The sequence below is a fragment of the Pseudorca crassidens genome, chromosome 2 (assembly GCF_039906515.1).
Source record: "Pseudorca crassidens isolate mPseCra1 chromosome 2, mPseCra1.hap1, whole genome shotgun sequence".
In the NCBI taxonomy this organism is placed as follows: domain Eukaryota; kingdom Metazoa; phylum Chordata; class Mammalia; order Artiodactyla; family Delphinidae; genus Pseudorca; species Pseudorca crassidens.
Window position 1 is genome coordinate 67,463,688 of NC_090297.1, and position 12,276 is coordinate 67,475,963.

The 12,276-nt window shown below is 34.4% G+C and overlaps 1 protein-coding gene across 3 annotated transcripts in view; it reads right to left on the bottom strand.

The window, feature by feature from the left end:
- Positions 1-12,276, bottom strand: part of USP33 (ubiquitin specific peptidase 33) — a 63,886-nt gene that overhangs the window by 11,765 nt on the left and 39,845 nt on the right. Inside the window, exons 11-21 of one of the 3 annotated variants that reach the window (XM_067726624.1) lie at positions 11,540-11,680; positions 10,160-10,275; positions 8,843-9,015; positions 8,648-8,718; positions 7,616-7,649; positions 5,939-5,984; positions 5,314-5,494; positions 4,785-4,911; positions 3,470-3,639; positions 2,239-2,320; positions 1,487-1,595 (exon numbers count right to left, since the gene is read on the bottom strand). In XM_067726624.1, the coding sequence (XP_067582725.1) occupies positions 1,487-1,595; positions 2,239-2,320; positions 3,470-3,639; positions 4,785-4,911; positions 5,314-5,494; positions 5,939-5,984; positions 7,616-7,649; positions 8,648-8,718; positions 8,843-9,015; positions 10,160-10,275; positions 11,540-11,680 (1,250 nt within the window). Of the gene's footprint in view, positions 1-1,486; positions 1,596-2,238; positions 2,321-3,469; positions 3,640-4,784; positions 4,912-5,313; positions 5,495-5,938; positions 5,985-7,615; positions 7,650-8,647; positions 8,743-8,842; positions 9,016-10,159; positions 10,276-11,539; positions 11,681-12,276 lie in introns of all 3 variants that reach the window. The other 2 variants (XM_067726623.1, XR_010940910.1) reach the window with 2 other exon arrangements.

Here is a 12,276-nt window from a genome sequence, read left to right on the forward strand (position 1 = left end):
TCCAACATCCTTGACCAGGCCCACACCACTACACAGAAGCTTTCTTTACCTTGTCTGGGCTCTGAGACCCCACTCTGAGCTGCTGTGCCCACTCCTACCTCCAGTATGGCAGCCTTCCAGATTTCCTGAAAGTCAGCTATGGTCTTCTTGATTTTCACTGCCCAGTCTTTTTAGTAGCTATTTAAGTCTTTCATTGCCTGTATTCCTATTCTACTCAAAATACTTAGAATGGCTTCTGTTGATCAAACCCTAATGTATGGGACTTCCCTGGTGGTCCAGTGGTTAAGAACCCATGCTCCCAATACAGCAGGGCCGGGTTCAATCCCTGGTCAGGGAACTAGATCCCACATGCATGCCGCAACTAAGAGCTCATATGCCGCAGCTAAAGATCCTGCACGCAGCAATGAAGGTCCTGTGTGCCGCAACTAAGATCCAGCGCAGCCAAATAAATAAATAAATATTGGAAAAAAACCCCTAATGGATATAGTCATTAGCCATTTATTTAAGCATTCGTGGAATGAACTACTTTTACTATTCAACTGAAATTTGCCTCCTTATATTTAGAAAGCAAATGAGGCTCAAGCACAGTAAATCAATCCACACCTGTAATATCTTCCTGTGTATGTGAAAATCGCTTCACTTTAGGCAAAGGCACACACACACACACACACACAAAACACCCCTAAATCTATGAAAAGAAGCCTGTGGCCACAACATGGAATGTACTGTTCATCTATAATATCTGCTCAATTAACTTCTCCCCTTCTTTTACTAGAAGAATCTCAATCTTCCCTTATAGAATTATCCCTCCACCAATATAATTTCAATAGAAATATCAATGAACATGCCTCTCAGGTGACTCAAACTCTAGTAGTATTCTCTATTAGGAACCCGAATAATAAATAAATGGTTGGAGCTGTATTACTGACAGCAGCACTTTGAAGAAACTTACTTCTTGCTACCTAGACAAATGGAACTATACTAGTCTTTGTCCAATAAAACCTGGTTATTCAGCTCTTCCTATTGATTCTGTGATCAGACTTTCTGTTGCTTGCAATCAACAAATGCCTCATAACATACTCACTTTGTGGGAACTAGGTATAAGTATAGAGAGTCCCCCCAAACAATATTATACTTCACAAAGGGGTGGAAGTAAAGAATGCAATCTGAGTAGATGCTTTCAGAAAAACCACTAACTTAAGGAAACTTATAATTTACCATTTCAATAAAGAGATTTCTTGCCAGTGCCAATACATAAAACAAAATTTATTACCAATCCATGAAAACAAAAACCCCCAAGAGAAGAACTTAACTCACTAGAACTATAGTCACCTGACTGGGGTCTCTCACTGTTATGAGCCCATGAGACTTAAAATGTATTACAACTCTTTCGTCCAATCATTTCACTAACATCGTTCCTCTAATTGTCAGTTCTTTATCTTTATTCTAGATCATTTTGATAATTTGAAAAGCATCATTTTTTTACCCGAATAAAAATTTCCAATTCAATTTTTCTTCTTTTCTCAATTTTCTCCGCCTCAATCTGGCAAGTGTGACAAATGTACAGATGGTTGACGGCTGGTCCTCCTCCATACCTAATGCATGAAGAATTTAATAAGTATGATAATCTGGAAGTAAGCTGATGTTCTAGGAAATGTGTCCAAGTTTTAGTAAAATGTAAAAACTAAATTATCGTAAGGGCCTGATTTTATGTTTTTCAGGGTCGCTGATTTTATCAGTTTATTGACTTACTGATTCATCTGTATTTCAACTTTCCCTTACAGCTACTTTTGTTACAAAATATGTTTGTTGCAACAACATAAGTAAAAGAAGTGGCTGTCAAAAGTTAGCATACAACATATAAATCTTAAGTTATACACAGCCACAGTTTTAATCAAGTTTTAATTAGAAGGAGGCTTCCCCTGGTCACTAAGAATTCATAGAATGAATTATTTTCAATATTTAAGAAAAAATATTTAAGAAAAATGTCACGGCATACTTTTAGAGATACAGATTATCAGAACATAAAACTTAGAATTAATTATCTAGACTAGGGCCACACTAGCCACAAAAGTCTCTCTACTCACACTTCAGAGTGAATAAATGAAGGAAGAAGGGAATATTCCACATAAGCAACATACAGCACAGGGAGCATATACAAAATAATCCAATCTCCTTTTAACGAATTTCACAAACTGATTTCCACAATACCATATTGTCTGATTTAAAAAAACAAACCTGCTATATAGGTTATCCCAAATGTTCTGAGGCAGCATCAATACCAGGTCTTCAATATAACTAGCTTTTCGTGGAGGAACACCTAAAAAAGTTTAAATGGGTCTGTCTCATTCTTAAATTCCGTTATATTACTTTTAACTGATTAATCACTGGTATTTTTTCCAATCATTATTCTTAAAACCTCTCCCCAAAAGGTTAAAAATTAAGTATATGTTCCTAAAGATGAACATATTTCTTGAAATAGAGAAAAATAAGTTAACCAAGATGTTCAAGTACTTAACTTACATAAATCTTTACTAAGCCTTGACTGTGTATTGGGGCAAGCCAGAGATAAATCAGAGACAATCTTTCCTTCATGGAGCTTATGAGCTAGCAGTAGAAATGAAGAATTTATATGAATAACCATAATAAAAGGCAGGCACAGATAAATGCCATAAAAGGATTATAGGGAGATTTGGAACCGGAAGAGACTTAAGTTAGTAGCTCAAGTAGGGAAATAATAAGAGAAAAATTCACATACAGAAATATTTTCAAAAAAAAAAAAAAAAGAAAGAAATATTTTCAAGTTTTAGATTTCTAAATCCAATATAGGACATTTCTACTATCTCTTGTGGTTTCACTGCAAAAATAATTAATTAATGAGAATATCAAGTCTTCAACCATGAAATTTAATTAAGGTGTCACACTAAGGTTGTCATAGAAACAAGCACTAACACAGTCACAAAGGCATAAATTACATTTAGCAAATAACTGCATGAGGTTTTTTTACTAAACTCTGAGTACATTTTTATAGTTAGGAAAAGAGCCAGCTATTCATTTAGACAAAAGGGATAAGAGCCACGGATACAGTTGGAGCTGCATGTCTCTCAGCTGAGAAAAATGATGGGGAATAGAAGTGTTCACTGCACCATAATTACCTGTTTATGCATCTGTCTTTACTATGAAATTAAAGCTATGCAAATAGAAATAGTGTTTCTGGTACTTTCAGGCTCTAGCACAGGGTTTGGAACAGGTACTCAGTAAATATCTGTTCTATGAGAAGGCTACAGATTGCCTATAATTAGAAGAAAAAGCTAATTTCTGAAACCATAGCAAAATAAACACATTTAAGTTGGAATGCAGATGGGGAAATGGAAAATAAATGGAAGAGGAAAATTCTTGGCTCTTTCCCTATTTGTAAATTATTTAACAGCAAATCCCTACCACTACTTTCCATTACAGAGTTTCTTACCTCCATGAATACAGAGAAAATCATTATTTGAAATAGGGCCAGGTTCAGCAAAGGTCTTAAATTTATTTAGCCACTGTCGAGAAATATAAAACTGAAGGAGACTTGGTTCCATTATGTTCAACAAATTTGATATCCTCCGCCTCTCTTTTTGTGCTTCTTCACTGCTCTTCCTATTAAGGGACAGTGATTCATTAAATTCAACATGCATTTTACTCCATTAGATTAGTAAGTGGATTTTTCCGCTCACTTATTAGACTTAGCACACACATTAACACAGTCATCCCTCTATATCCGTGGGGGATTGGTTCCAGGACCCTTGCAAATACCAAAATCTGTGGATGCTTAAGTCCCTTATATAAAATGGTGTAGCATTTGCATATAAGCTATGCACAGCCTCTCATATACTTTAAATCATCTCTAGATTACTTATAATACCTAAAAAATGTAACTGCTATGCAAACACTGGTAAATACAGCATAAGTGGTATGTAGATAGTACTGGTGTGCAATTTTAAGTTTTGCTTTTTGGAACTTTCTGGAATCTTTTCCCCCCCAATATTTTCAATATGCCGTTGGTTGAATCCTCGGATGTGGAACCAATGGATATGGAGGGTGGACTGTACTGTGAATCTTGTTAGGTCTTGAAAATTATTCATGAGAAATATACTTTGTTCCACCCTGCCCCCACTACATTACACACTCTAGGGGTGATACTATATCTTAACTACTAGTATCCACATAACTATTGCTATAGAACAGACGTTCAAATGATTGTTAATAAGATCTAAACAGTTAATCTGCTTTCCTGTTTTAGTAGTTATTACAATCTTTTAGAAGATACTAAAAGGTACCAAGGATTTATTTTTATATTAATACCTTTTTTTTTTTTAATTTTTATTTTGGCCATGCCGCGTGGCATGCAGAACTTCCCTGACCAGGGATTGAACCCATGCCCTCTGTATTGGAAGCGCGGAGTCTTAACCACTGGACCACCAGGGAAGTCCAATACCTCCTTTATTAGTTATGTTAGGAGACAATTCCTACTGTCAGTGCCTAATTTTTAAAATTAAAACCAGTCTTTCTAAAACAAAATATATTCCTTTGCCCTTCAACTAAATGACTTACCATTCTCTTAACAAAAGATCATTCTGCATGCAACCTTTCACTTTTACTCACATAATGAAATGAGAGTAAAGCAATTTCTAATCTTTACTCAGAAATCCACTTTGAAAGTCTTAGAAGTCACTGTTAACCTCAACATGAGATGTTCTGTCATATTTGTCAAAACAGCCTATCCAGGAGAGTTATTTCCTCACCTGTAGAAGAGAACATAAGCTTCTGCATTTTGTACAGTAGATTCTGAAACTTCAGTGACACTTTGGTCATCAAATTCATACCAGAGATTATTTAAATTGTTTCGGCAGTAGGCAATATAGTGTCCACCTGAATTTAAGCAGAAAAAATTTAAATAATTTCAGTAATAAAAAGATATAGCAAGAACTATCTTCGTATTCTTTTCCAGTAGATACCCTTACCACCACCACTTGAGGAAATGAAAATCAGGACAGAGAACGTAATCTTAAAAACCCAGTGTAAAAATAATCATGTTTAAGTCCTTATTATTTATCTTCACATAAAACATAATTTCCAATATTTTAAACTTCAGAGTAAAATTATTCAATTTCCTAAAATTTCTGACATGTTTTTAATAACCAAAATAAAATAATTAATAAAAATCTACTTTTATACTTTTTTCTTTTGTTCAGTCGGGTCTTGTTTAAGAGATCAATTCAGATGTTTCTTTTCTTTAAAATCTAAAAACATATGTCAAACTTGGATACTTACTACTTGCAGTTCCATGGTGACAAATGACTGACAGAAGATCATAGGTAACAATTTGAGCTGGACTATCTTTAGCAAGAAATGGCTGAAGATCCAGGCCTTCCAGTGGAAATGAAACATGGGTACTAATTTTGGTGGAAAACATCAGTTCATGTCTGAATCTTTTAAGATGGATGCACAAAATCTTTTTAAAAGAGAAACGTAGGATTATTTAAAATTCTACTGTTTCATATGCTACATAAAAGAGTCTATTAAATATACATATTGTCAAGATTAAACATTACCCTGCAATTCTGATAACCTGATTCCAGAGACGTTAAAATGTGGAAATGATGAAACATGGTACTTCCTAAGTTCATAGCTACTGGCTTCTCCAATTTTACACTTTATGCCTGCAAGACCCTACAGTATCTGATTAAACTGTGTTCAACACAGTTTTACTGCTAAGGGCACTTACTTGGTATGCAACTCAATATTTAAAAAATGGATAATCTTAATAGGGTATACACAGTCACTGGTCAATAGAACCATTCCATTCTTCGACCAAAGCTAAAGAATTTACTACACTGTGTTATATTAATACCTTACCTATCACATAAAATAAATTAAATTGTGATAAAGCCCATACCTCAGGAAACTTTTGTACTTTACAAAACTTTACTCCATTCCTCAATCTAAGGGGTGAAAAGAGAAAACCAATTTTAATAAACCTGTTTCCCATACAAGTCTACAAAACCTTTAGTATTTTCAAATATACAGCAAAATCTTTTAGAAAATGCAGAAATAAAGGTATCAGACTAAAAATGCTTACTACTGAATTATACACTACCAATTAAAAAAATACTAATAAAACACTGGAACCCCTTATTGTAAAAAAATTATTTAAATTAAGACCTCAGTAATAAAAATTTAGAGTTGTATAATTCTTTGATGAAAATCTACTATCTATGGCCTGGCTATGCCTTTATAACATTCAGGTATCACGTAAAACTGGGTAAAATAAAATCCCAATTTTATAGAATTGGTTGGTCAGGTCAATACATTACAACCTTTATTCCTAAATGTGAAAACAAATAACTTAAAATAGAGAGGTTATTATTAATAATCAAAAAAAATTTTTTTTCGGCCACACCACGCGGCTTGTAGGATCTTAGTTCCCCAACCAGCGATCGAACCTGGGCCCTCGGCAGTGAAAGCGCAGAGTCCTAACCACTGGACTGCCAGGGAATTCCCAATAATCAATATTAATTTATACTTGACAGATCTCTACTCTGGATTCTGGGGTAGATGCAAGTTCTTTTTCATCTTCACTATTATCTTTTTCCTAGTTGGCACTGTTTTTCCAAGAAAGATTCCTCCTCTGGGCCAACTCAGTCTTCAGCTATCAGCTGTGGCTTCAAGGACAAACTGATAATAAATACTTTCCAATTCACTAGAGGTGTATTTTTTTCTAGAAAGTGCAAAGCAGCTTTTCTTCCTTATTGACCTAACAATATACTATTCCTTTTTGTAATGAAGAAGACCAACAGCTGCAGATCAACATTTCCCTGGGTTTTTGACAAAAGTCAGAAGTTTGTATTATGAAGACTCTATTAATAGATCTTATTCGGAGGCCATTATTTTTCTATCAGAGAGATTCAGAAAAATTTTCCAGTTCACTCTACCTCAGACATATTTGCTTTCAATTCTCCATTTACTTTTTTTTTCTAACTCATCAACAAGAAGGCTTAAAAGCCTAAACTTATTACAAGACAGAAAAAGGCAGCTAGTAGTAGATATAAAGAAATAAAATCATACTTTTCTTAACTGTCTTCTTTATTCGGCCCTCATACAGCAGGTAACATTAGAGATGGTATAACCTTTCTGAATTTTACACAAACTTGAAACTATGTACCTTTACAGTCACTTTCACTTCCTAAATCTAGCCTGTTAAGGTGGTAAGCCAGAAAAGAATATTGCGTTATTTATGATGACAGAATTAACCTATGTAATAAAAATATGTTATATATCCTAGTATATATTTATAACATATTTGGAAAATGTTTTATGCAAAATTACATACTTATTTTATATCTTAAAATACACTGTCACATCTTAGCTAAGCTGATTAAATTTGTTAAATTTTTAATCTCAGATTTGTTTTGCAGAACAACCAGTCATTTTTTTACTAGGACAAAGCTTACTGGCCTTTATATTTTTCTAAATAAAACGGAAAATTAACCCTACATGGCCAATTCAAATTACCAATAAAAATACCATTTAAAATACAAAACATGCAATTGAAAGCATTGCCAATGACACTTACTTTTTGCATTTTTCACAACTGTACATATTGTCACCTGAAAACAGAACAGATCTGGTCATTCCTCTCAAACTAAAAGCAAGTTATTTTCTTTTGGTTCTGCAATTCTTTGAGCTTGCAATGCTGAACCAGTAGAACAGTAACACAAGGCTCACATTTTTTAGCCTCTGCTCGAGTCAGCACGTTTACCACACCTACAACACCCTTTATCTGCTCTTTTTTCAACCTTGAAGGCGTATCTCAAATAACATCTGTACACTTATTCACTCAACAAAATTTACTGACTGCTTGTTATATGTCCAAGCAAGGTGCTGGACACACAAAAATAGTGAAGGCTTGGATCTTAAATACTATGGAGAAATTCAGACTAATCCAGATATACAAGTAAGTTTTTTATATTTTGGTTGAATTTTCTCTTTTTTCAATCCCAGAGAAGATTTTAGACACTTCAAATACCATATTGTCTAGTACTATAGGAATCTGTATCAATTATTTCAGGATATTATTTATAGTGTTTATGTTGTCATGGTAGATACTGGCACTATGGCAATATGGGCAAGTACTATTTGAGCTGCCTCAAAATTCAGCTTTGGGCTTCCCTGGTGGCGCAGTGGTTAAGTATCCGCCCGCCAATGCAGCGGACACTGGTTCGAGCCCTGGTCCAGGAAGATCCCACATGCCGCAGAGCAACTAAGCCCGTGCGCCACAACTACTAAGCCTGCATGCGCTCTAGAGCCTGCAAGCCACAACTACGGAGTGCACATGCCACAACTGCTGAAGCTCTCACGCCTACAGCCTGTGCTCTGCAACAAGAGAAGACACCACAGTGAGAAGCCCCCACACCGCAAAGAAGAGCAACCCCCTCTCAACGCAACTAGAGAAAGCCCACACACAGCAAGGAAGACCCAACACAGCCAAAAATAAATTTTTTAAAAAACTCAGCTTTTATGAATACATTCTATATTTTGTCCCACTAGTATTTTAGATCACTCACAACAGTTTAGCCATAGATGAAAACTATTTCGTATTTCTTACCTTTTAGTTCATCTCTGGCAAAGAAGGCAGCAAGACAATCTTGCAAGGTTACTATTGGACCCCAAAACCAGCTAGGGACACATGAGACAACAAACCTGAAACATTATTGATAGAAAAAAGAAAGGAAATGTTCTGCCAGTACAGCAGAAACAGCAGTTTTAACAATCAACTAATACAAAGAAAACACATACATACCTCTTCACATATTCCATGAAAAAAGCTATCCACCCTTGTGGAGCATATGCTTCGCCACATGATCCTGCTTTGACTATAGATGTTGGATGACTTGATGAATGCAGCTTAGCAAGGTCTTCCTTGCCAGGAATCGGCAAGGACAGATCTTGAAAGGTCTCGAGGGTTACAGACACCTAAAATTGTTTTGTGTTTTAACAATGGGATGAAAATAATCCAGCACAAACATTTGAGGATAGATTTTAGACGGCAAAGATCAAAGCAAATTATAATAAGAAAAAAACAAACTGCTTTTTATATAGTAAAAAAAGCTAAAATAGTAATAACGAAAGCAAAATTGCTTTGTACCAGGTGCTGTTCTAAATTTAATCTTCACATAAACCTTATGAGGTAACTACTAACATCCCCATTAGTCAAGGACATTGCAATAAAGAGAAGTATCTCACACACAGCCACTGTAGCCTGAGTTCCAGACTGTTAAGCACTACTGCATTTATTTTTGAAAATGACCTCTAGTGATAGTTTTTAAATGTAGCTTAAAAAACAAGATGTGAAACCTAAACAGCTGAAAACATTTCAGGATAATTCCATTTAAATATCTGGTACCAAAATAGCCTACATTAAGATAACCCTGTTGAAAACCCTTAGATTTGACTTAATTCTAACACAATAACTGAAAACTTACTTTGGGGTTTTTTTTGAGATAGTTCATTTTACATTCATCTTAATTATATTCATCACTGCACTGAAGTAAAACTGTTCTTAAGAAAACCTCTAGGAAACTCAGGAATTTAGAGGTATTATTAAAAATCTCATGATGATTTTAATTCATGTTCTTGTTTATGAACCTGATACTACTTTTATTATCTGAATCCAAACTTAACATGGGAAAATATTTATAAGCCATACAACCAAGTGGAGAAGATACATACATAGCCTTGTGCCTGTGAATAACAACAGTTTCCTACTAATTTCATCAGCCTTGGAAGAATATGCATGTGTTACAAATTCTCGTTGCTGAGCAACATATCTCCTTTGTATGTGACCAGAGATGAAGAACTGAGTTAATTCTTCCTGCTAAATGCATGCCTGTTCAGTGACAGGTCAAGACCCATCCTTAAATCAGTATGTTACTACTGCTTCCAAAAAACAAGTTCTACTCCTAGAATCAATTTATATTTCTTCAAACACAAGAAATACATGTATAATCATCAACAACAAGGAAAAGACATTAAACTTTCACACCATTTTGTCAGGTTTTTTTTTAAAAGAGAGCATTTGACAGAAATTTCCTGTGTATTATAATTCTTTCATACTCACCCTATCACAAGTCAGACACTGCACTGAACTAATGATTGTTCCATCAAATATGTCTGAAATAACACTCCGGTATTTCTTGTGCTGTTTTTTTCTCTTTGGAGATGATGCAGACTGAGCTAGGATTGAAAAACAAGCATAGACATTTTTTAGAAATCAAAGTAGTTCCTTTAGCATTTTTTTCTGAAATCTTTTAACAGCAAAATTACTATGCTGAAGAAATTTGTCAAAATACCATTCAAAAGCATTACCTAAAGAAAACACACACACACAAAAAAAAAACCTCAAAGAGAAACGATGATGAAATAGAAAGTATTCAGCTTCCCATCTTGACTTCAACCAGAATAGTTTTGCTTTTACTTATTTGTTTTTGCTCCCAAGTAAGGCTTTATTTGAAGAAAGGATTCTATTAAGCTTTGAGAGTTCTTTATATATTTTATATACAAGTCCTTTGTCAGCTATGCGATTTGCAAATATTTTCTTCCAATCTTATCTTTTCATTCTCTTACTGGTGTCTTTTGTCAAGAAAGATTTTAATTTTTTTTCTTTTACGGATCATGCTTTTGATGTCTTTGATGTTTTTAAAGAATTCTAACACAAGGTCATGAAAACTATTATAAGAGTTTTACAGTTTTACATTTTCTAATACTGGAACTCTCATACATAGCTGGTCGGAAAGCAAAATGATACAGCCACTCCGAAAAACAATTTCATACAACATTAAGCATAAAACTAACATAAAACCCAATAACCCCACATCCAGGTGTTTACCCTAAACAAATGAAAATTTATGTTCATACAGAAACCAGTACATAAATGTTTATAGCAACATTATTCATAATTGCCAAAAACTGGAAACAAATTCAAGTATTTGTCCGTGAATGAATAAACAGTAGTACAGTCACACAATGAAATACTACTCAGTAATAAAAAAGAACTATTCAGACCTGCGACATGACTGTATCTCAGATTCATTACGCTAAGTGAAAGCAGCCTGTTTCAAAAGACTACGTCTGTATAATTCTCTTTATATGACATTCTGCAAAAGGAAAAACAATAGGAATAGAGAACAGATTCACAGGGCTGGGGCTTTGGGAGGAGTAGTGGGAGGGTCTGATAGTATAAGGGAATTCTTTGGGGTACTGGAGCTGTTCTATATTCTGTTTGTGGTGATGGTAACAATCTGTGCACATGTTGAAACTCAGACCCCTACACCAAAAGAGTGAATTCTGTTGTATGTAAATTTGTGCCACACACACACACACAAATTTTAAATCATGGTTGTGTAAAACTATGCTGTCAATTTAAAAAGCTTGAATAATATTTCATAATTAACACTTTAAACTATCAAAGCAAAGGAACCTGAATAACTGAAACTTCTACCTTTTTTGTGTGTAGGTGCCAATCCTGGCCACAAAGTGCCTGATTTCGGAGGGCTTGCTGATAAACGTGGGTTAACACCTTCACTTGATGGGAGGGTCTGTGATGTAGACAGCTCATTCAAATGGACATCAGTAATATATTCTGTAATATTTAAAATTTGTATTATTAAATAGTAAAATTATTCCACCTGTCAAATAAAGCTTTCTTCATCTGAGATTTTGAACACAACTCACATTAATAAATGTCAGGTAAAACACCTGATAGACATTAGGCTTGCTAAGCAAACTAACAGTGATTTTCCCCCTAGGAATCTAATTAACGTTTATAACACGTTACTGTTGTAGGCAATCCAGAAACTGTGCAAATATAAGTGTGGAAATATAAAGCCAAAGAGGATCATATTTGTCCTTAGTATTTAAAAAACAAAAGCAATTTAGGGCAGTTTTTTAGAAAGCTTTAAAACTATATGGGAGAAAAAGAGATTATCCTCCCAAACTGACATAGTAAGCAAAATCTAACAAGAAATTTAGGCATAAAGTAATTATAAATTATTTTACTCTGTTATAAAAGGAAATAAAACCCTCTGTCAGAAAAAAACACCTTTTTTGGAATTAAATTATGAATCAAGAAAATATAAGCTCTATGAGAGCTATCTTGATTTGCTGTTGGATTCCTAGTACATAACATATATTCCAGGGCAAGAGACTGCTCAAAAAGTATTTGAGTGAAGAAAAGAG